The sequence below is a fragment of the Erigeron canadensis genome, chromosome 1 (assembly GCF_010389155.1).
Source record: "Erigeron canadensis isolate Cc75 chromosome 1, C_canadensis_v1, whole genome shotgun sequence".
In the NCBI taxonomy this organism is placed as follows: Eukaryota; Viridiplantae; Streptophyta; class Magnoliopsida; order Asterales; family Asteraceae; genus Erigeron; species Erigeron canadensis.
Window position 1 is genome coordinate 24,132,192 of NC_057761.1, and position 19,105 is coordinate 24,151,296.

General features: G+C 34.0%; 2 protein-coding genes across 2 annotated transcripts; both read left to right on the forward strand.

Moving 5' to 3' along the window:
* Positions 1 to 1,832: 1,832 nt before the first annotated feature.
* LOC122604945 (tetrahydrocannabinolic acid synthase-like) lies at positions 1,833 to 3,622 on the forward strand. Its single transcript, XM_043777805.1, has one exon. The coding sequence runs from the start codon at positions 1,833 to 1,835 to the stop codon at positions 3,513 to 3,515; it is 1,683 nt and encodes a 560-aa protein (XP_043633740.1). The 3' UTR covers positions 3,516 to 3,622.
* Positions 3,623 to 5,810: 2,188 nt separating this feature from the next.
* LOC122604956 (GRF1-interacting factor 2-like) lies at positions 5,811 to 10,802 on the forward strand. Its single transcript, XM_043777814.1, has 4 exons — positions 5,811 to 6,078; positions 6,709 to 6,785; positions 9,669 to 9,765; positions 10,139 to 10,802. Exons 1-4 carry the CDS (start codon positions 5,977 to 5,979, stop codon positions 10,541 to 10,543), a joined length of 681 nt encoding a protein of 226 aa, XP_043633749.1. The 5' UTR covers positions 5,811 to 5,976; the 3' UTR covers positions 10,544 to 10,802.
* The last annotated feature ends 8,303 nt before the right edge of the window (positions 10,803 to 19,105 follow it).

Below are 19,105 nucleotides of genomic sequence, written 5' to 3' on the forward strand. Positions count from 1 at the left end.
TGGTCAACTATATGCCGCTCTTTATAGAGTTCACGTAAAGCCGGTTTGAAAGTTCTTATTGTGAATAAATTAAGGTGGAAAAAGTTCAAACACACCTACCAACATGGTCTACAAATAAGTTCTACCAAAGATTTGAAGTTTGTTTTTCACTTGTGTTTCTGCTTCGTGCTTGCATAGTTGCATGACATATATGTTTCCCAATAATTTAATGTTGTGATGATGTATTTCCATTTTATAAGTGACACACCATAGAAATGAAGTTAAAATGGGTAAAACACATACAGTAATATTTTTTAGGGGTTTGCTAAATAGAACCCCTATATATTATTGATCTCTGTTGTATAAATTTCCATCACCCAGTTATTTAGTATAAATGGTTGTATCTAATATATTATTTTTCCATTTCTTCTTACAACACTCCTTTCCTTAAACGGCATCAATCACATATAAATGTCGAGTGACTAGGTTGGATCAATAAAGTGCCTTTTCAAATACTAGCATGGTGCCCGCTTTGTTGCGGCGGTACCTTTAAAAAAGCGGTGGTTAAGTAACGGTAAAGTGTTATTGCGTAATGCCGTAATGGTACGATTGAAGTCGAGTGTTTTGAGGTAAAATATAACCAAAGTTGGTATCACCACATTAAGCTAACTAATATTTTGAGTATAGTATCAAATATCAATTTTTATGTGCTGACCAAATGAACTTTGAGTATCAATATCAATAATTTGGTGACCAAATGAACCTGAAATATGCATAGACTAAATGTGCTTGCTTATGTGTGTCATTGATTCAGTGGGTTGCCATTTTCACATTTTCAGATCTTGAAAGCCTATTACAAATTAATGAATTTCATGACATATTGGAATACAGAAACTTGGCAATTTCATGACACATGATTCAACAACGTACTCCAATCGAATTGTTGGTAGCAGGGGTGTGAAAAGGGTGAGTGTTACTTATATAGATATTCAGACAAATTAAGGTCAAAATAAGTTGTGTCAAACCGAATTGAGGCAATTTACCAAAAATATTGATATGAATATGTTTAGTGAAAATAACTTATATGAAACAGAAACTTAGCAATTTACCAAAAATAAAAATCATCATCAAGATCAATAATATAGAAACATGAATTCCAACCTACAATTCCGCAAACTATAGTTGAATAACAAATTAAGGTATAATAATTATCTTAGTTTCATGATTCAAACCTAAATTGGTCAAAAAGATAGAAAACCAATTTCAGATGTATGACAACGGTGACGGATAACAATGGTGGTGGAAACCTGCATCCAAAAAACAAATTTGATTGAAACATGTTTTAAAAGAAACCTGAATACTAAAATAAAAATCTTTCAATTCCTCATCATCATTATGTATAAATGTGAGCAACCAATTTCATCACTTTCAGCACTGTGAAGACATTTATTTGCAAAATATATCATGATGGATCGGATATAAATATAAATTGGTACAAACATTAAGTAAATTGAAATACATAAAATCTAAAGTCTGTATGGGAAAGTCGGCTAAGAGTTTGAAATAGTCTTTATCAAGGTTTCTTATTATGATAAACAGTTTGTTGCCTTTCAATAAAGACATCTTTCAATAAAGACATTAGTACAAGTAAGATTTTTCCATGCATCAACAGAAAGTCAAGCAATTTGTCTATTTCTCAAATAAATTCAACCTTTTTGTTCCCTGGTTTTCCCTAGCTAACTACCCAGGATTGACACTACTATACATAAATTAGCAGCCATAAATTAAACTACGTACTTGTAAAATCTATAAATAAAACCACATGGGTCACATGAGATGAAACTTACCAAAACATGAGAAACTTTCAACTAACATCTTTCTTGTTCTTCTTGGTTTTTCTAACACTTTCATTTTCTGTTTCATGGGGAGCATTATCTTCGATTCTTAATGTCACACCTGACGGTGGAGATTTCATAAGTTGTGTTGAATCAACCTCCGATAATTTTACTGCCATGTCTCGACTCATTTATACCCCGGTCAACTCTTCTTTCTTGCCACTTTGGGAAGCTAGAGTCATGATCCTTAGATTCAATAAATCTTCCACTCCTAAACCATCAATTATTGTGACCCCGGAAGACGAAACCCAGGTCCGTACGATTCTCTTATGTAGCAAGAGATACGGATACGAGTTGAGAGTTAGATGCGGTGGCCATGACTTTGAGGGCCTTTCGTACACCGCTGATGTTCCATTTGTCATGCTTGATCTCAACAGAATGAGATCCGTAGACGTTGATGTTGGAAACAGAACCGCATGGGTCCAAGGAGGCGCAGTGCTTGGTGAACTCTACTACGCTATTAGTAACAAGACGAATAGTTTGTATTTTCCTGCTGGTCTTTGCTCTACAGTGGGTGTTGGAGGGTTCTTAGGTGGAGGTGGTTATGGAAACCTTATTAGAAAATATGGTACGGGTGCTGATAATGTTATTGATGTTCGGTTTATGAACGTCAACGGTGTTATTCTAAATAGGAAGTCGATGGGGGAAGATTTGTTTTGGGCGATTCGTGGGGGTGGTGCTTCCAGTTTTGGAATCGTTCTGGCATGGAAACTAAGTTTGGTTTCCGTGCCAGAATTAGTAACTGTTTTCTTCGTGACTAAAACTATAGAAGAAGGTGCAACAGAAATTTTACATAAATATCAATATGTTGTTCCAAGTGGTGATAGGGATTTAAGCATGAGAGTTACGATAAATAGTGCCTTTATTGGCAATTCAACTTCGCAAACCATAAAATTTATGTTTCAAGGGCTTTATTTGGGAAAAATTGACAAGTTGCTTTCGTTGATGAACAAAACGCTCCCGGAACTTAACCTCACACGAGAGGATTGTGAAGAAGTGACAATGGCCCAATCATCAATTGTATTTAATGGCGTACCGAGTGACACCCCACTTGAGTTTCTTAAATCCCGAGTTACTAGCGTTCCATTGAACACCAAAAGCAAGCTAGACTATGTACGAACAGCGATTCCCAAACACGGGCTCAGAAAGATCTGGACAAAGATGTTTGAAACTGACGTTGGAGCAGCAACTCTAATCCTTCACACTTTTGGTGGAAGGAATGATGAGATTTCAGAGACAGCAATTCCATATCCTCATAGAGCTGGGGTGTTATACCAGTTCCACCAATTTGTCAATTTTTCTGACCAAGCATCGGACACGACACCAGCATCACTCCGACGTATAAACTGGTTAAGATCCTTCAACGATTTGATAGCGCCTTATGTGTCAAGGAACCCAAGGGAGGCGTATTCCAACTACAATGATCTTGATTTGGGTTTTGAAGCCGGTTCTTATGAACAAGCAAGTGTATGGGGAGAGAGATATTGGAAGAGACACAACTTTAAGAAGTTGATTAGCATTAAAGCAATAACTGATCCAGAAAATTTCTTTAGACACCCACAAAGCATACCGGTTTTCCCAACATATCTATTGGAGAAGCGACAATGGTCTTCTGTAAAGGAACCTTATTCAAGTCTTTGATAAGATATACATATATACATGCTCATAGAACAACCTACCATTTCTAAATAGTTTTTGGTAACAAATTTATGACGAAACCTACATCACTTTTTAATTAATAAACTTCGATGAATATTTTGTATATTTTTACTTTGAAACATGCATCTATGTGAAAACATGTTTTATTTGTTCATATCGAATGTGATATATTTTTACTAAATGAAGATATTAGTAACTAAATTTTAGTCGTTACTAAGTAAAGTCATCACTAATCAACATCAACATTTTTCTTGTAGTGACTTTATGTTTAAAGCCAAGTTGACTATAAAAATAAGAAAAAAACAAAGTTAATTAAATAAAAGATAAATTTGGAATTCTTAAATTTTTAACTATAACTAATATTAAATAAAAAATGATAATTTTTCAAACAAACAAATTTTAAATAGATAATAAAATATAAATATTTCTGTAATAAGGTAAACATGTAAAACAGTAAAAGATTTTAATTTCCTAGTTTTACCATATTATTAAGAGCAGACATGCTGTTTACTTTCGGGTATTTACTTTCAATTGTACTTTATGGAATTGCTCATGAATTAGCAGCCTTTGTTGTCCATATATGTTTACATTTTAATATGTTTTCCATCTTTTCTTTTGCTACATACGTATGATCCTTCCTACTGCTTATGGAATTGTGTTTTGGTTAACTCTGATGCAAATGAGGTTTTTTATTTTAAACAATGGTTAGTAGACTAATTGGTGTATATCAGGCATGCCAAAACATTCTTTCTCATAAATTGGGACATCTCTTATAATTTACACTATTGTGATTACATTTGTACTTGATATGTATTTTGTGGCATAGCTAAATAAAAGAATATATCTAGTTTGAGTTTTGTATGTAGTTTAGTTCACAATTATTAATCTCGATCCACCATACGGTATATCTATTGTCTAAAGTTTCATAGGCCATGTTTAATGGCAACCTCAATATACCACGAACTCATCAACATTGTTCCAATATATTAAATTAAAATACTGAACTTATTAATGCAATATATGAAAACTCAATATGTCAATGCCAAATTATCATTCACATTAAATTAAAAATGCATTTTATATTAGCTAAAAACATTATATAAACTTTAACTTGCCCCACTAAAACAATATCGCTTCAATATTTCAACCAGGTGAAAATACCAAACTCGATTCGACCATTTTATAAGATTTTTTTTTAAAGAATATTCTCAATTATAAACTTTCAACAAATACATTTACCAACACATTATAAAAGACAACGCACAAAAATGGAAAATTTCGGCATAACCTTTTCGTAAAATCTAATATCGATGCTTATTACTAAGCATCAAAACCTGTTACGGATAATGAGTCTTCAAAATATATTTGATCATAATCATTATATTACTATTATAAAATGACCCATAATAAATAAACAAAAACTTCTTGACTCTAATACTTTACATAAAAATAATTTTATCGAAATGACATATCACGATTCAAGATCAAGAGGGTCAATATCATTTCACCACAAATAGCTCATACTTCAAGTTTTACATTCAACTCAAATCTTCAAAACACTTAACTTTGTTTCCACCTCCGTGACAATATAAAAGGGTAAGAACTAAAAGAATAAGTTAAAGCTTAGTGAATAAAATTTGCATACGCTTGAAGGAGGGCAAAAACATAAAAAACTATCACATGTAACAATGATATCGTTATACCATCACTTGCATACTTACTTTTATATTAACAAAACATATATGAATCCATATACGTTAAAAAAATACAATCAAAGAGGTTCTTAGGCCTCAAGTTCAATATAATAAGAAGTTCTTAGGCCTCATCTCAATATAACTATTAGGTTCTTAGGCCCCGACTTCAAACTAGGCCTAACGCCAAATCAATTATCACACACAGAATTCACCATCATATGATAATCGACCCAATATACCTATAAGAGTATACAAAGTTACTCACCTCTTTCGCAATAACCAAATCCAAGATGACCACACAGTACTCTACCGCTTAAACAACTCTACTCATTCCATTTTTTCCCCCTCTATACTACTCCTTTTAACCTAATTTTTATAAAAAAAAAAAAACATGGACAAGCAATGGTAGTTAACCTAAATGGGAAGCAAACCTGCAAAACTATACAAACATGCCCAAAAAATAATCTCCTTTGAAATTTATTTTAAGAAATAAATGTGTTTCTTCACCTGAGTTCAAATAAAAAAATACCCACATAGTGTGTGAGTTTGTTTTGTCGGGTATTACTTTAAAGTCATAACCACTTTGAAACACAATCAAATCTATCAAAAATCAAATTCCCCTTTTTCTCTTTCTCTCTCCCAAAACACAACCTCTGATAGGGTTTAGTCCAAGGTTCTTCTGTCAAAACAATAACACACTCTGTTATCATTGATATCAATCAATAAATCAATCGAATAAATAATTAAAGATGCAACAGTCACCACAATCGCAACCCCAACAACAACCACCCACCTTAAACTCTGCTCCTGCTTTTGTTCCCAATGCTATCACTACCGAACAGATTCAAAAGGTTAATTTTTTTTTTTTTATATACATGTTTTGTTCTATTTGTGTTATGTTATTTCGATTCAATGCTTATGTTGTTTGAGTGAATTATAACCTCATTAATTCCCTTTTGAATATGTTTTACACCCAAATTGATTTTTAGGAATAATAGCTAGTAATTATAATATTTTATATTTTGTAAATGGTTCGGAAATAGTCACAGGATACCCCGGGTAGGCCAAGACTAAATATGATCAAAGATTAGTGTCTTTTAGAGGGGCTTTTATCCCTAAATTATATATAGTTTGTAAATTGACTATGCATTCTGTTTTTGGAAAATACTAGGCATAGGGAAAGTTATGCAAATGTGGTTAATTTATTAATTTACGGTTATAACTGAAACGCAATGTAAAACGTCTACTGGTCGTCACAAACTACGCAATATGAATTCAAAATATGTCCTTTTTGACTTCTAGAGTGATTATAAGGCGTGGAACTAGATAACTTTTTTGAGATTGTAACGTCTACGCTAGTCGTGATTTTAATTGGCCAATGAGCTTTAGTAGCTGAGTGGTGGGGTTGCAAATGTTAACTTGTGTTTATATCGCGGTGACGATTTATCTTCTGACGTAATGATGGTAGCCTGTTTTTGCAGTGTCTTGATGACAACAAAAATCTGATCTTGGCCATCTTAGAAAATCAAAATCTTGGCAAATTCCAGGAATGTGCTCAGTAAGTTATTTTTCAATACAGCTTAAATAAGTGTTGTAAATATATATCCTTGTCCTGCCACCTTGGCTCATAGTATGGTTCTATACTCCTATGATTTGATGAGTTTTTTGTGAAAAAGATTATTTAATTAGGCTAGTAGGGGTCCGCTAAGGACATAAGGCTTATTTTCGGTATAACACCAAATTGAAAATATAAGCTTCATCTATCCCGTAATTGTTGTTCACAAATTTAAAACACAAATTTTGAGAAGAAGTGTGATAAATCCTGCTTTTTGATAAAAAAAAAAATTGTCAGTTTCACCCTTAGTTGCAATACTTTTTACTTAAAGAAACTTGCATTATTAAATTAACACATAATGGTTTTTAATTTCCTAAAATTCTATGTTTGATTTTTATGTTACTATTATTTCTACCAATGTTATGTCAGCATATATCTGCTATTCTGCAACCAGTTCATTTTATATGGAGGAACTAAACACTAAAATTGATACAATATTTGTACCTTTGATATAGTTAAAGGCGAAATGCTAATTAAGGCAACACGTCTTTGCTTCATGCCTTCAAACTTGCATCCAGCCTTATAAGACAATGCTAAAGGCGAGGGCTAACATTAAATGTATCCCCATTGTGTTTGTGATAAATTTGATGTAGAAATATAAAACAGACATGTAAACTGAAATACTAGAAGTCTTGACAGGTAAGTAGTTCGTGATAATACATTGATAAACAAAAGAAGTCTCAAACAAAAAATTGTCATTCATAATCATAGTTCATCTCTTTTAAGTCTTTTGTCTCGGTCTTCATCAATATATTTCATTTGCCTGGCCTACTTGAAGATGATAGCCACTTGAACTTGATATATTTCTGATGTAAATCCTTTATTCCTGCCAAAACAAACTCATCTTCTTCATATGGGGACCACTTTCCAATTTTTCAAGTTAACGGAGCCAAATCTTTATATAACTTCAGGTCTTCAGCCAATAGTGTGTGTTTTATCATTGCAATTCATTGTAGTTTACAAACACCAATTGTCATCACTTCATTGTTATTGTTTATTCCCCCTTTTTATGGCTATCTATAAAAGGAAAATTAATCGGAATAATTAAACTGGTAACAAGCCATAGTATTCATTTATTTTACAATTAAGCGATTAAAGGTAAGGTATTATGGTCACTGCATGTTATACGTTCCAATTTCTATCAATACTACACCTATAAGGTACACTTACGATACGAAGTTTGATGCAACGGTGGAGTTAAGGAGTTTTTATTTTTGGGCAAAAGGTTCACCGAGATCCCTAAAAACTAGATACTCTAACTCAATAAATAACAATGTAATATTTGCCTGCTTACGCTATTCAATCAAGTTAGTGGACATTCCCAGGGACAATTAGAATTTGTGGGATGCTTGCGTTAGGACGTGAGATGATCTAATCTAGTTAAAGGTGCCCAATTTTTTGTTCACTAAGTCTTTAGGTAAATTATTCACACTACATAATTTAGTATTATACCTTTAACAATGTAAGAATGTATTCATACATGCATTGTTAAAACTAAAAAGTCCTACTTTAACCATAGCTGAATAGTGTAGATTGTTTCGGGCTTCAATTCGTCTTTGCAGCAATTGACAGTTAAGCATAACTTGTAGCTAATTTAAAAAAAAAAAAAAGAAGCATATATTTTAGCTCATGTGATTGCAAGATAAGTTGAATTTTATTCCAAATGGTATTGACCTTGGATAGGTCATTCAGTTTCATCTTTTAATTCAAAAAAGTGAATATTACAATTTATTACTAGTCTTCTCTTCTTGATTTTAGATTCTTACAAAAAGGAACAAGTAGTAACAACAAATGCTTAAAGATTTGGTGTTTGTGAGTTATAAGCTTAATGGTGGTTACGATTATTACGGTTGTTGGTGATCCATTTGTTTACTTTATGTGGCGGAGTTGGAATATTTGAAGAGTAGTCATTGAATGTAGAAGATGTGGCGTTTTTGGTGAGGAAGAAGTATTGTCCTGGGGAAAATAGCCATTTCAGTGAGCCTTAATGAGGCACGAAAGTATGTTAGGAGAAGTTCCAAATCAGTTTCTACGTAAAATAGTACCACAAGTTAAATAAGAATCAGAGGCAAATGAAACTGATGTGGATGAAGAGAAAGTTGAGGGACTAGACCGTGAGGTACAGGAAGTGCTTAATAATAACTTGGAACAGGTTGATTAAGGTTAGAGATGACAACTCTAAATTGAGGGAGTGACTAGTGAGTTAGTACTTTATAATGTAGAAATGCAACTGCATCTTCGGAAATGTTGAGGACTGGCGTTCAGCATGGCGTCTTTCGCCTTCAATGATCTCACTTGAACAATCCGTAGTATAATTTAGTATTTTAAATGTAAGGTTTACTTCCAAACTAGGAATTACTTTAGCAAGTAGTAAATTTTGGCTAATAGTTTCAGCTTCCTTTTCACTTCAAAGTATGGAAAAGTTGCTGAACTATAACCACCAAATCGATGTGAATAAGTTATGTAAATCAACATGTAGAAAGTTTCCGTTAATATTTTCTTTTCCAGTTTCAAGGATGCATACATGCTGCAAAGCGAAACCAGTGATCTTATAGATGTATTAATGAGAATTTATGATACTTATGGTCCAGTATTTTCATCATTAATATCTATTTTAGTGTGTGCCTTTTAACAAATATGCAATATGTTTAGTTATATATTACTTAATCAAGAACCTATGCAAAAGCTCTTTTCTAGCATTTTCTAAACATATATGTGCACCTTTAGCATGGAATTTTTACATATGATCTGATTAAAACACCACTGTATATAGAATATTTTGAGGGGAGATTAATCCCAGGTTTTTTAACCATTGAAATGACTAAGGTATCAAGCCGTTTTACAAAAGAATCTAATGTACTTGGCTGCAATTGCTGATGCTCAACCACCAGCACCAACACCACAAGCATCAAATCCGTCACAAGTGAGTTCTAATATGAAGTTGTCCTTTCTAGAGGTGGCAACTTCCGAATTGACTTACGAGTGGGTCAAATAAAAAGGTTGGTCACTTGGGCTGAACGAATTAAAAAGTTTTAAACCACCTGAAGTATAATTTTAAATTATGCAACCATCTAGATTGTTTTTATTCATAAATTTTAATTATTATCGTATGGTGCATTATTAAGTTTTTAAAATCATAAATGGAAAAATCTTTTTTATACAGCCAACCTAACCCATTTCATCCCCGCTATCGACTTAGACCCATTCCCTGATCTGCCCATCGTCACCTCTAGTTAGCATAATTCCAACTATTTGTGTTCTTGGTTTTCTTACTTTATTGTTTATACATCGTGCAGATGGCACCAAATTCTATTCCTCAGCAGGCAAACAATTACATGCAGCAGCAACAGATGCAACAGCAGCAGCAGCAGCAGCAGCACCAACAACAGCAACAACAGGCTGCAGCAGCATCAGCAGCCTCTCAGCAGTCTCAGCAAGGTGGCGTTTCAAAACTGCCCTTCCAACTTAATGCCCTACGGCCGCAAGATCAGCAGCAGCAATTACTCCAATTTCAGCAACATCAACAGCAACAAATGCAAGCACAGATGGGCATGAGGGCTGGTGCCCAGAATGGGATGCTAGGTATGCATCAAGCAATGCAATCTGCAATGGCTGGAAATCCGATGGATGGCCGCGGAATGAAGCAAGACGGATCCGAAGCAGCTTCTGGAGGTGATGGACAAGGCAAATCACGGTCGTGAGATGGGGCATCCATAGCAGCTTCTGGCGGTGATAGACAACGCAAATCACGTTCATGAGATAGGGCTGCGTACGCTTTTCTGATGTACTTTTTGATTTGCTGGGTCAGGGTGTAAGTTGGAAAACAAAAAAGTGGTGGCATCATTTCGTTTAGTTGGTCTGTTGTTCTAGTATCTTTAGTTGTATGCAACTTGGCCATGTATCTTTTCCGTAAGGGTCGGAAGTCAAAAGAAGTGACCTTATTATCGCCTTCCTCGTAAACAGGTACCCCGTATATCTTTAGCTCTATGCAACTTGATGACTGGTGAGTCTCCCCATTTATGTGATTGTACGCAAATTAGATAACATAGAAACCGGGATCTAGAGTTCTTTCAGTCAGCAAAAATATTCGTCAATCAAGTATTGTTATTTTAGTTCTATTATTTCTGTCTGATGGTTAATCATAATTTACCAAAATAGATGTTCATTATAGGGAAATAGGAGAAAGGGAAGAACAATTTAAGAGATACGATGCTAAACTGCTAATCATTTCAAACATTATTCATTTGTAATCGCTCAAGTATCGGATTGTTATAGCATTGTGTTGAGGCATACAACTGGTAATACCAATAGAGTTATATGATTACAGTTACTTTTTTTGGCTTGAATGGATGTTAGGTATGCGGCCAGAACCGACCATCATGACATAAGGAAAAACAATATAACAAACTGTTGCTTCGATACTAAATAAGTGAATTAATCTGTATTTGGGATATACATATATGCAGGTCAATTATAAATTGGAGGAAGCTAGATGCACTTGTTTACATTTTAGGCATCCAATCAATACAGATTATTTAGGAGTCGGCAGGTTATCTAGGAAGAAAGTAACTTCCCCTTCCATATGACCCTTCCATAAGAGCAGATCGCAGATATATGATCAGCGTGCGCCAAGTCATTGAGTATATATTTTAGACATTTACTTCTGAGATACATGTTACTTATCTATAGTTACAACAGTAGTAACAAATAACAGCAATGATGATGTTAACCTGTCGATGAAAGAGTAACCTATCTCATACTCTAAGCTATCTCACTGAAATTAATAACATGCTCTTTATTGATTATCGCTACATGTTACTCGAAGTCAAAGTCACTGAATACGGAAACTATTTGTTCGTATACGTCGCATGTGCCTTTAATCACTGTAGCTGACTAGAGAACAGGCAGGTCATACGGCAAGCTATAGTTAAGATGATTGACATACTATTTTCTTACATTGAATGCATACCTTGTCACCAATGTTCATTGATTTCTTTCTTCTTACACATTTTATCCAATGGTTTTCTAATCTAAATGGTGTGATAATAAGCTTGAATAATCACAAAGTATTTAGCATCTACAAGTTATTGTTATAATCATAAGAATAGATATAGAGAGCGAGATGATCAGCTGGACTAGTGATTCGTTAGTGATCCTAGATGATCAAGTGGACTAATGGTCAGTCAGTGATCTCAATCCGTCGTTAAAAAAATAATAAGAATAAAAATAAATTCTGTAAGTTCGTTTCTAAGACTGCAAAATCCAAAACAACTTCTGGCCCAAGACCTTCAAATGGCAAATTAAATCATGTTGGAATGTGTTGATTGCTCACAGCTAAAGACTTGCAAGTACATCCCAACTTCTTTCATTGTTCCATGTGACATGAGTTATTACACTAACATAGTGTTTAAACATTGCAGTGTGATTTTTTATGTGGAATTTTTATTTGTAGCCATGTGGGAAAAAAAAGTAGATTTATTAATGTTCTGTGTACCTAACTTATGGGAGAACAAGTGTAAAATGATTATTAGCATTATAGTCCTGCTTTATATAAGATTGGTGCTTACATTTTGACTTTCATATCCATATTTTATATTTTAGTTTAAGAAATTACCATATCTTTTTTTCTGGGAAAATATTCTTTTAATGTCACATGTCATAATCTTGTAATTAGGAGGATTTTTGGATGGATTAACTAAGAGGATTAATCATTTCCTTCTATTAGATATGTACAACCATACTCAATTCGAGTCCAAGATCACATACATTAATCAATGGCGTATTGAGGTCTTGTTCATTAAAGACCATCTTGGAAACTCATTAACTCGTATTTAATGGGGGCTATTGTCAATCGATGCTTTTGCTTTAATTTGGTCCCTCGTTGATTCTTCATGGTCACACCCGGAAGAAAGAAAGGGCTCCTTATTTAACTCGGTGTGTGCGACGGCGTTTAAAGAATTTATTTTTGAGGCAGATTTACATGAGTATGAGTTAAAAGGATCTAAATTTACCTTTCTCAAAGAAGATAAGGGCCGATATAAATTGAGCAAAATCGATAGGGTCCTCGTTGGCAATGCGGTTATGGACAAGTGGCCAAATGCTTGTCTTAGAGATTTACCTCAGCTTCTATCAGATCATAACCCAGTCCTGTTGTCCTTCAAGAATGTGAACTATGGGCCCAAGCCCTTCCACTTCTTCAATTCTTGGTTAGATAATAGCGAGTTGGAAGGTGTTGTGACAAAGGCAGTGGAGTCTTTTGATTATAATGGGCCTACTGACCGATATCTGAGTATGAAGTTAAAGCATATTAGGTAGCACATCAAAGAGTGGCGCGAAGAAGTAAAAGAAAAGAATGATGAGGAGATAGAAGTAAAAGAGAACTCGAGAATGTGGAGTTGTTAGATGAAAGAGAGTTGACTGAAGAGGAGAGCTGGATCCGTACAAAATGTCTAAAGAATATTCTTGATATTGAAGATTCGAAAGCAAAGGACTTAAAGCAAATATCTAGAATCAAATGGGCGATTGACGGTGATGAGAATTCGCATTTTTCTCATGGCTACTTAAACAAAAGAAGAGTGATGAATGCCATTCAGGGGATTCAGGGGATTCAGGCTGATGGAAAATGGGAGGAAAAGCCAAAGTTAGTCAAAAAGCATATATATAACTTTTTCAGAAACAAGTTCCAAGAGGACTGGGCTAATCGACCCAAGTTGACAAACTCAGGGGCGAGGCTTAGTAGTGAAGAGGCTAGGGGGATTACTTTGGAGTTTAGTCAAGATGAGATTAAACGGGCTGTGTTCGAATGTGGTGATGATGAAGCGCCCGGTCTGGATGGATTTAATTTTCGTTTCATTAAGCGTTTCTGGAATCTAATGGAGAATGATATTATCGTTTTATTTAGCGAATTTTTTGTTTCAGGAAAGATAAACAGAGGTTGTGGCTCATCTTTCATAACCCTCGTTCCAAAAGTGAAAGACCCGGTGGAGCTAAACGATTATCGTCCGATTAATCTGATCGGGATAATCAATAAAGTTATCTCGAAGGTGCTCACTAACAGATTAAAGAAAGTTTTGGGGTCGGTTATTTCCCCAAACCAGACAGCCTTTTTAGGAGGAAGAAATATCATTGATGGACCACTTATTCTCAATGAGATATTGGCATGGGCAAAAAGGAAACAGAAGAGAATTTTCGCATTCAAAATTGATTTTGAGAAGGCATATGACAACGTAAACTGGAAGTTTCTGATCTCGGTCATGGAGTGGATGGGTTTTCCAAGTAAGTGGTGCAAATGGGTCTCGGGTATTCTTGAGTCTGCTAGATCCTCGGTGTTCGTGAACGGGTCACCCACTTTCGAGTTTCAATGCCATAAAGGCATGAGGCAAGGCGACCCAATCGCCCCGTTTTTATTTAATATTGTTATAGAAGCTCTTTCAACCCTTATCAATAATGTTATCGCGGCTGGATCTTTTAAAGGAGTCGATATTGGAAATAATGGGGTAGTGGTTTCTCATCTTCTTTATGCGGATGATTGTATGATTCTGGGGGCATGGGATGAGGGTAATGTGAAAAGTGTGGCGAATCTTCTCAGAATATTTAAATTCTGGCCGGGTCTAAAAATTCATCTCGGAAAGTCTAATTTGTATGGGGTCGGGGTTAGCAACAACGAGGTGAAGAGGATGGCAAACATGGTGAAAGGTTCTGCGGGCAGCTTCCCTTGTAAATATCTTGGAGTCACGATAGGAGCTAATATGAACCGGCTAGCTAACTGGAGATTTCTGTTCGATATCTTCGAGTCAAGATTATCAAAGTGGAAAGCTTCTAGTTTGTCGATAGCAGGGAGAGTTACCATTATTAAATCGGTCTTGGAATGTATTCCTACCTATTTTTTCTCACTTTTTAAAGCCCGGTGGGGGTCATTGATGGACTTGAAAGACTCATTAGAAAGTTCTTGTGAGGGTGCTCAGAAGAGGGTAGGAAAATTCATTGAGGTGTCGTGGGATAGGGTGGCATCTCCTATAAATAAAGGAGGTTTAGGGATTTGCAAGCTGAAAGAGGTCAATATTGCTCTTCTTAGCAAATGGATGTGGAGATTTAAATATGAAGTTAATAGCTTATGGAGAAAGATTATTGTTGCAATCCATGATACAAAAAAAGGGTGGTCCTTCATTCCGTACAACAAATACATCCCATGTATGTGGTCTAACATTGTTAAAAGTGTCAAGTCTGTGAAAGTGGGTGGTCAAGGAATCAAAGATCAAATTAAAGGTGTTCTGGGAGATGGGAATGATATTAGTTTCTGCAATGGGCCGCTTAAGGTGTCTTATCCAAATTTATTCAAGTTGGAGAAAGATAAGAAGGCCCATGTTTGCAATAAGATGGTGTGGGATAATGGCGTGTTAATACTAAGTTGGAATTGGGTTAGACAACCCATGTCAGTTCAAGAAAAGAAAGAGTTGGAGCTGCTGATCACGGATTTGGAGCAGGTGAAAGTAATTAACGGGCCAGATAAGTGGGTCTGGATAGGAGGGAAGGACGATATTTTGAATGTTAAAAATGTGAGGAGTTTCTTTTGAAAGAGATTGATTACGGAGACAGATTGATGTTTGATTGGTGTAAATGGGTACCGAAAAAAGTAATTTATTCTTATGTAGAGCGCTGATGGGTCGCATCCCCACAATGAAGGCATTGTTGGATCGTAACTGTTTGCACAGAGATGAGGGCGATATGAACTACGTGTTTTCTAGTAAAGGGACTGAAACGGTGGAGCATATTTTCTGTGAATGTGTGGTGGCTTCGAGGGTATGGCATATGCTTCAGAGCTAGTGCAATACGACGCCTTTCTTCATGTTTAAGCTGAAAGACCTGCTGGATATTAATGAGTTGTCGGGTAAGTCCAAAGAGGAAAAGGAGGCAATAAAAGGCTTAATCATCACAGGCTGCTGGAGCATTTGGAAACTTAGAAATGACATCAAGTTCAATAATGCTACACTCAACATCAATAACCTTCTTCAAGGTATCAAGTCAATGGATTTTTGTGGTTTAAGACGAGAGCGAAACATAAAGGAATTTCTTGGAACGATCGGTGTAAATTTAAGATAACATAGCTCATGTTGTAAATATTGTATATATACACCACCGGTGATTAGCAGGGGTGAGTGTGAATGAATCTTTACTTTTTAAAAAGAAAAACTTACCGTGTGAATAACAATGTCCAAAAACTAGCATAAGAGCACACTATATAGATCTAGGGTTGCGTATGATGTTGCCTGGGTGGCGTCCGATGCCAATTTCCTTTCATTACTACTTCTCACACACTCTATTAGATAGGGAGTGTCGAACATTGTTCAAGTTTCCTAACATCCATACCGAGATACAACTAATAAACTTGATGATTTGATTTGACACTAAGTTGACGTTTTGCATCAAATTAACATCAAATATTAATGACATGCCTTTATACGATTTGTATAATTATTTTAACAAAGTGATACTTTTTAAACTAAAAAATTAGATACAAATCCAAAAAGTGTCTCAACAATCATCCTAGTAATGATTGTTTAATACTGTCTATAAGTATTCTTGTTTAAAGACAAATATCAACACCACACAGAAATAATTTGTACATTTTTTCACTACGAGACTTGAACCCATAACATTTTGAGTAATGAGCTAGCACGGATACCGCTAAAGTATAAATCTTTTAACGGATTATTTTTATATTAATAATGACATGAGATATTGTGTTAGATACCTACATTATACCATGAATCATGCCATACTTTATTGTTTCAATTTTACAATCTCGAATTGTTATAATCATTGTCGAGTGTATGAAACCTATAGAGTCAACGTTGTTGTTGTTAATATATAGTTAAAAATCAAAATCCAATCATGGAGCAAGGGTTGTTATAGGATAAATGATAATAAAATGTGTTACACAAAATGTCAAAAAGTAGATAGAAAATAATATATCCCATTTTTATACGTGTTATGATTAGAAAAAACACAATGCTAAAGCAATGAAGCGATGTCACAAACTCACAAGAGTCAGAGAAGAATATTACTGAAAAATAGAACAACAATTACCAGAAAGATTCGTTCAAAGGCAAGCTACTATTAAATATTTTTCTAGACTTTCAAAAAAAAGAATTAATAAATAGATATTTTTCTAGTTGGTAGAGTAAAAGAATTTATCAATGACTGTCTAGGAAGGATATCAATGAGAGGGGCCAAAATTATTATTTTTTTGACAATTTCGTATAGGTGCTTTAGCAATTTAGCAAGTGACAAGAACATTTCTTTCTAAAGATTGCCTGCAAAAGACCACAAATGAGTTTCATTTGACCTTCGACTAGTCTCTTTTATTAAATCCATCTTCATATGTATCTATTGGACTTGATTATTGTCTAAAATCATTCCCATTTTTATTATCAAAAAAGTCCTAAAGAATAATCAAGATAATAACATATGAAATTCTCAAACTCAAAATATCTCTCAAAAAAAAAAAAAAAAACAAAAACAAAAACAAAAAGAAAAAAAAGAAGTCAAGAATGTTTGACAACGTTAATACAACTCTGCCTTTCAAAAAAAAAAAAGAATGTTTGACAACTATCATATGTTGATCCTTGTTATATACGTATATATATAAGTGTGTTTGGAAATACATTCTTTTATTCTTTGAAATCTGTATAATATTTCATATTAATATGTTGTTATTACTTATTATGTAGATTAACTTTAAATTATGGTTATTGTATATAGCCGATAACATGATATCGATGATAATTTCTTTTGCCAACATCTATTGTATATAAAAAAAGTTGAAAGTTTTGAATAAGCAATATGAACTTAAACTAAAACCAGACCATAACTATATAATTTTAAGCACAAATCCTTTAGAAATGTGTTTGACTTTCATGATATAATATACTAGTAACTAAAGACTTGGAAAGCAAAATTGATTTTGGCAAACATTAATGCTTATGGTATACTTTATAGTTTATACTACTCGTATTAATTAAGTTATTGATGAACTATATCTTGGCATTCATATTTTTTTTTTTAATGGTTTGGATCATTTAATTGAAACTTCTCACCGTCTATCACCTAGTAAGAGAAGAAACCCCAACTAAACTGCCTGAAGGCACGACGTTAGTTGAGGTAAAACTCTGCCCTCTCTGCAGGACTCAAATCTGTTTCATTAGAGGATTTTTTGTGAAATTCCTTTAAGTGTCTTTCTCATGTCTCGAACTCGAGACCTTCAATATGTAAATCTGGTGCTCAACCATTGAGCTATAATAAGAAGTACTCTTGTCATTCATATGGTCCATGGGAACATAGAGCATTTGGGTTATGAAGATGATTATTTATTATTTGGATCATAAGTTAGAAGTCTTTTTAAAGATATTATTGTACATACTTTATACTTTTTCATATCCCGCACTATTATTATTCTCTTTACTGGATTATACAAATTTAAAATTGCTAAAATGTTATTATATAGATTAGAAGGAAAGATGTATTCTAAATTTCCAACATAGAATTTTTTTTCAACGTACCGTTTATATTGAACTTCATTTTAAAATTGTCATGTCAAATTTTTAGGTTAACCTTGTTCTTTATATTCATCATCATTAATCTTTAATACAATATAGAATAAAATTATTAACCAAAAACCATTGTGAACCTTTCTATTATATATATTCATCATTACAATACGGCTAATTAAGATCCAAGCACTGAAGTTCTCATTGTGAAAAGTTTGACGACAAATTGAAAAATTACCATTGCCTCATTTTCTTTTTCTCCTTTTGAGACAAAAAGAAAAATTACAACTTCAAACATGCGAACAAAATTATTTTATCAAACACGGAGGTTCACCCATGGCTAACTCGAGCTACCCTTTGAAGCGATGCTAAAACCTTATATATTTTTTGGAAACTATACCTATGTGGTATAAAGTAATAGGGTGAAAAAGCATGGGTACATTGGTATACATATTAATGGTAGTTGTTGTTAAGAATTTATGATGATAAATTGATGACAAAGGAACGGAAATACATGTTAGTTGTTGTGGGTAATTCACTCGATAGTAAGTAGGAAATAGGAAATAGGAAATGAGAAATACTTTAGAAACCTACAAATAAGGGTATTTTGATGTGTAACTTTTAGCTAGTGTATATGGTGCCATACATATTTACTCACATTTAATTAATATTTCAAACATAGCATTATATATATGTTTATCCAAAAGATAAATTTAC

Coding starts and splice junctions, on each gene's coding strand:
- LOC122604945 (XM_043777805.1), top strand. CDS start 1,833: ATGAGAAACTTTCAACTAACATCTTTCTTGTTCTTCTTGGTTTTTCTA.
- LOC122604956 (XM_043777814.1), top strand. CDS start 5,977: ATGCAACAGTCACCACAATCGCAACCCCAACAACAACCACCCACCTTA. Junction 6,079..6,708: donor CTACCGAACAGATTCAAAAG/GTTAATTTTTTT, acceptor CTGTTTTTGCAG/TGTCTTGATGACAACAAAAA. Junction 9,766..10,138: donor AAGCATCAAATCCGTCACAA/GTGAGTTCTAAT, acceptor TACATCGTGCAG/ATGGCACCAAATTCTATTCC.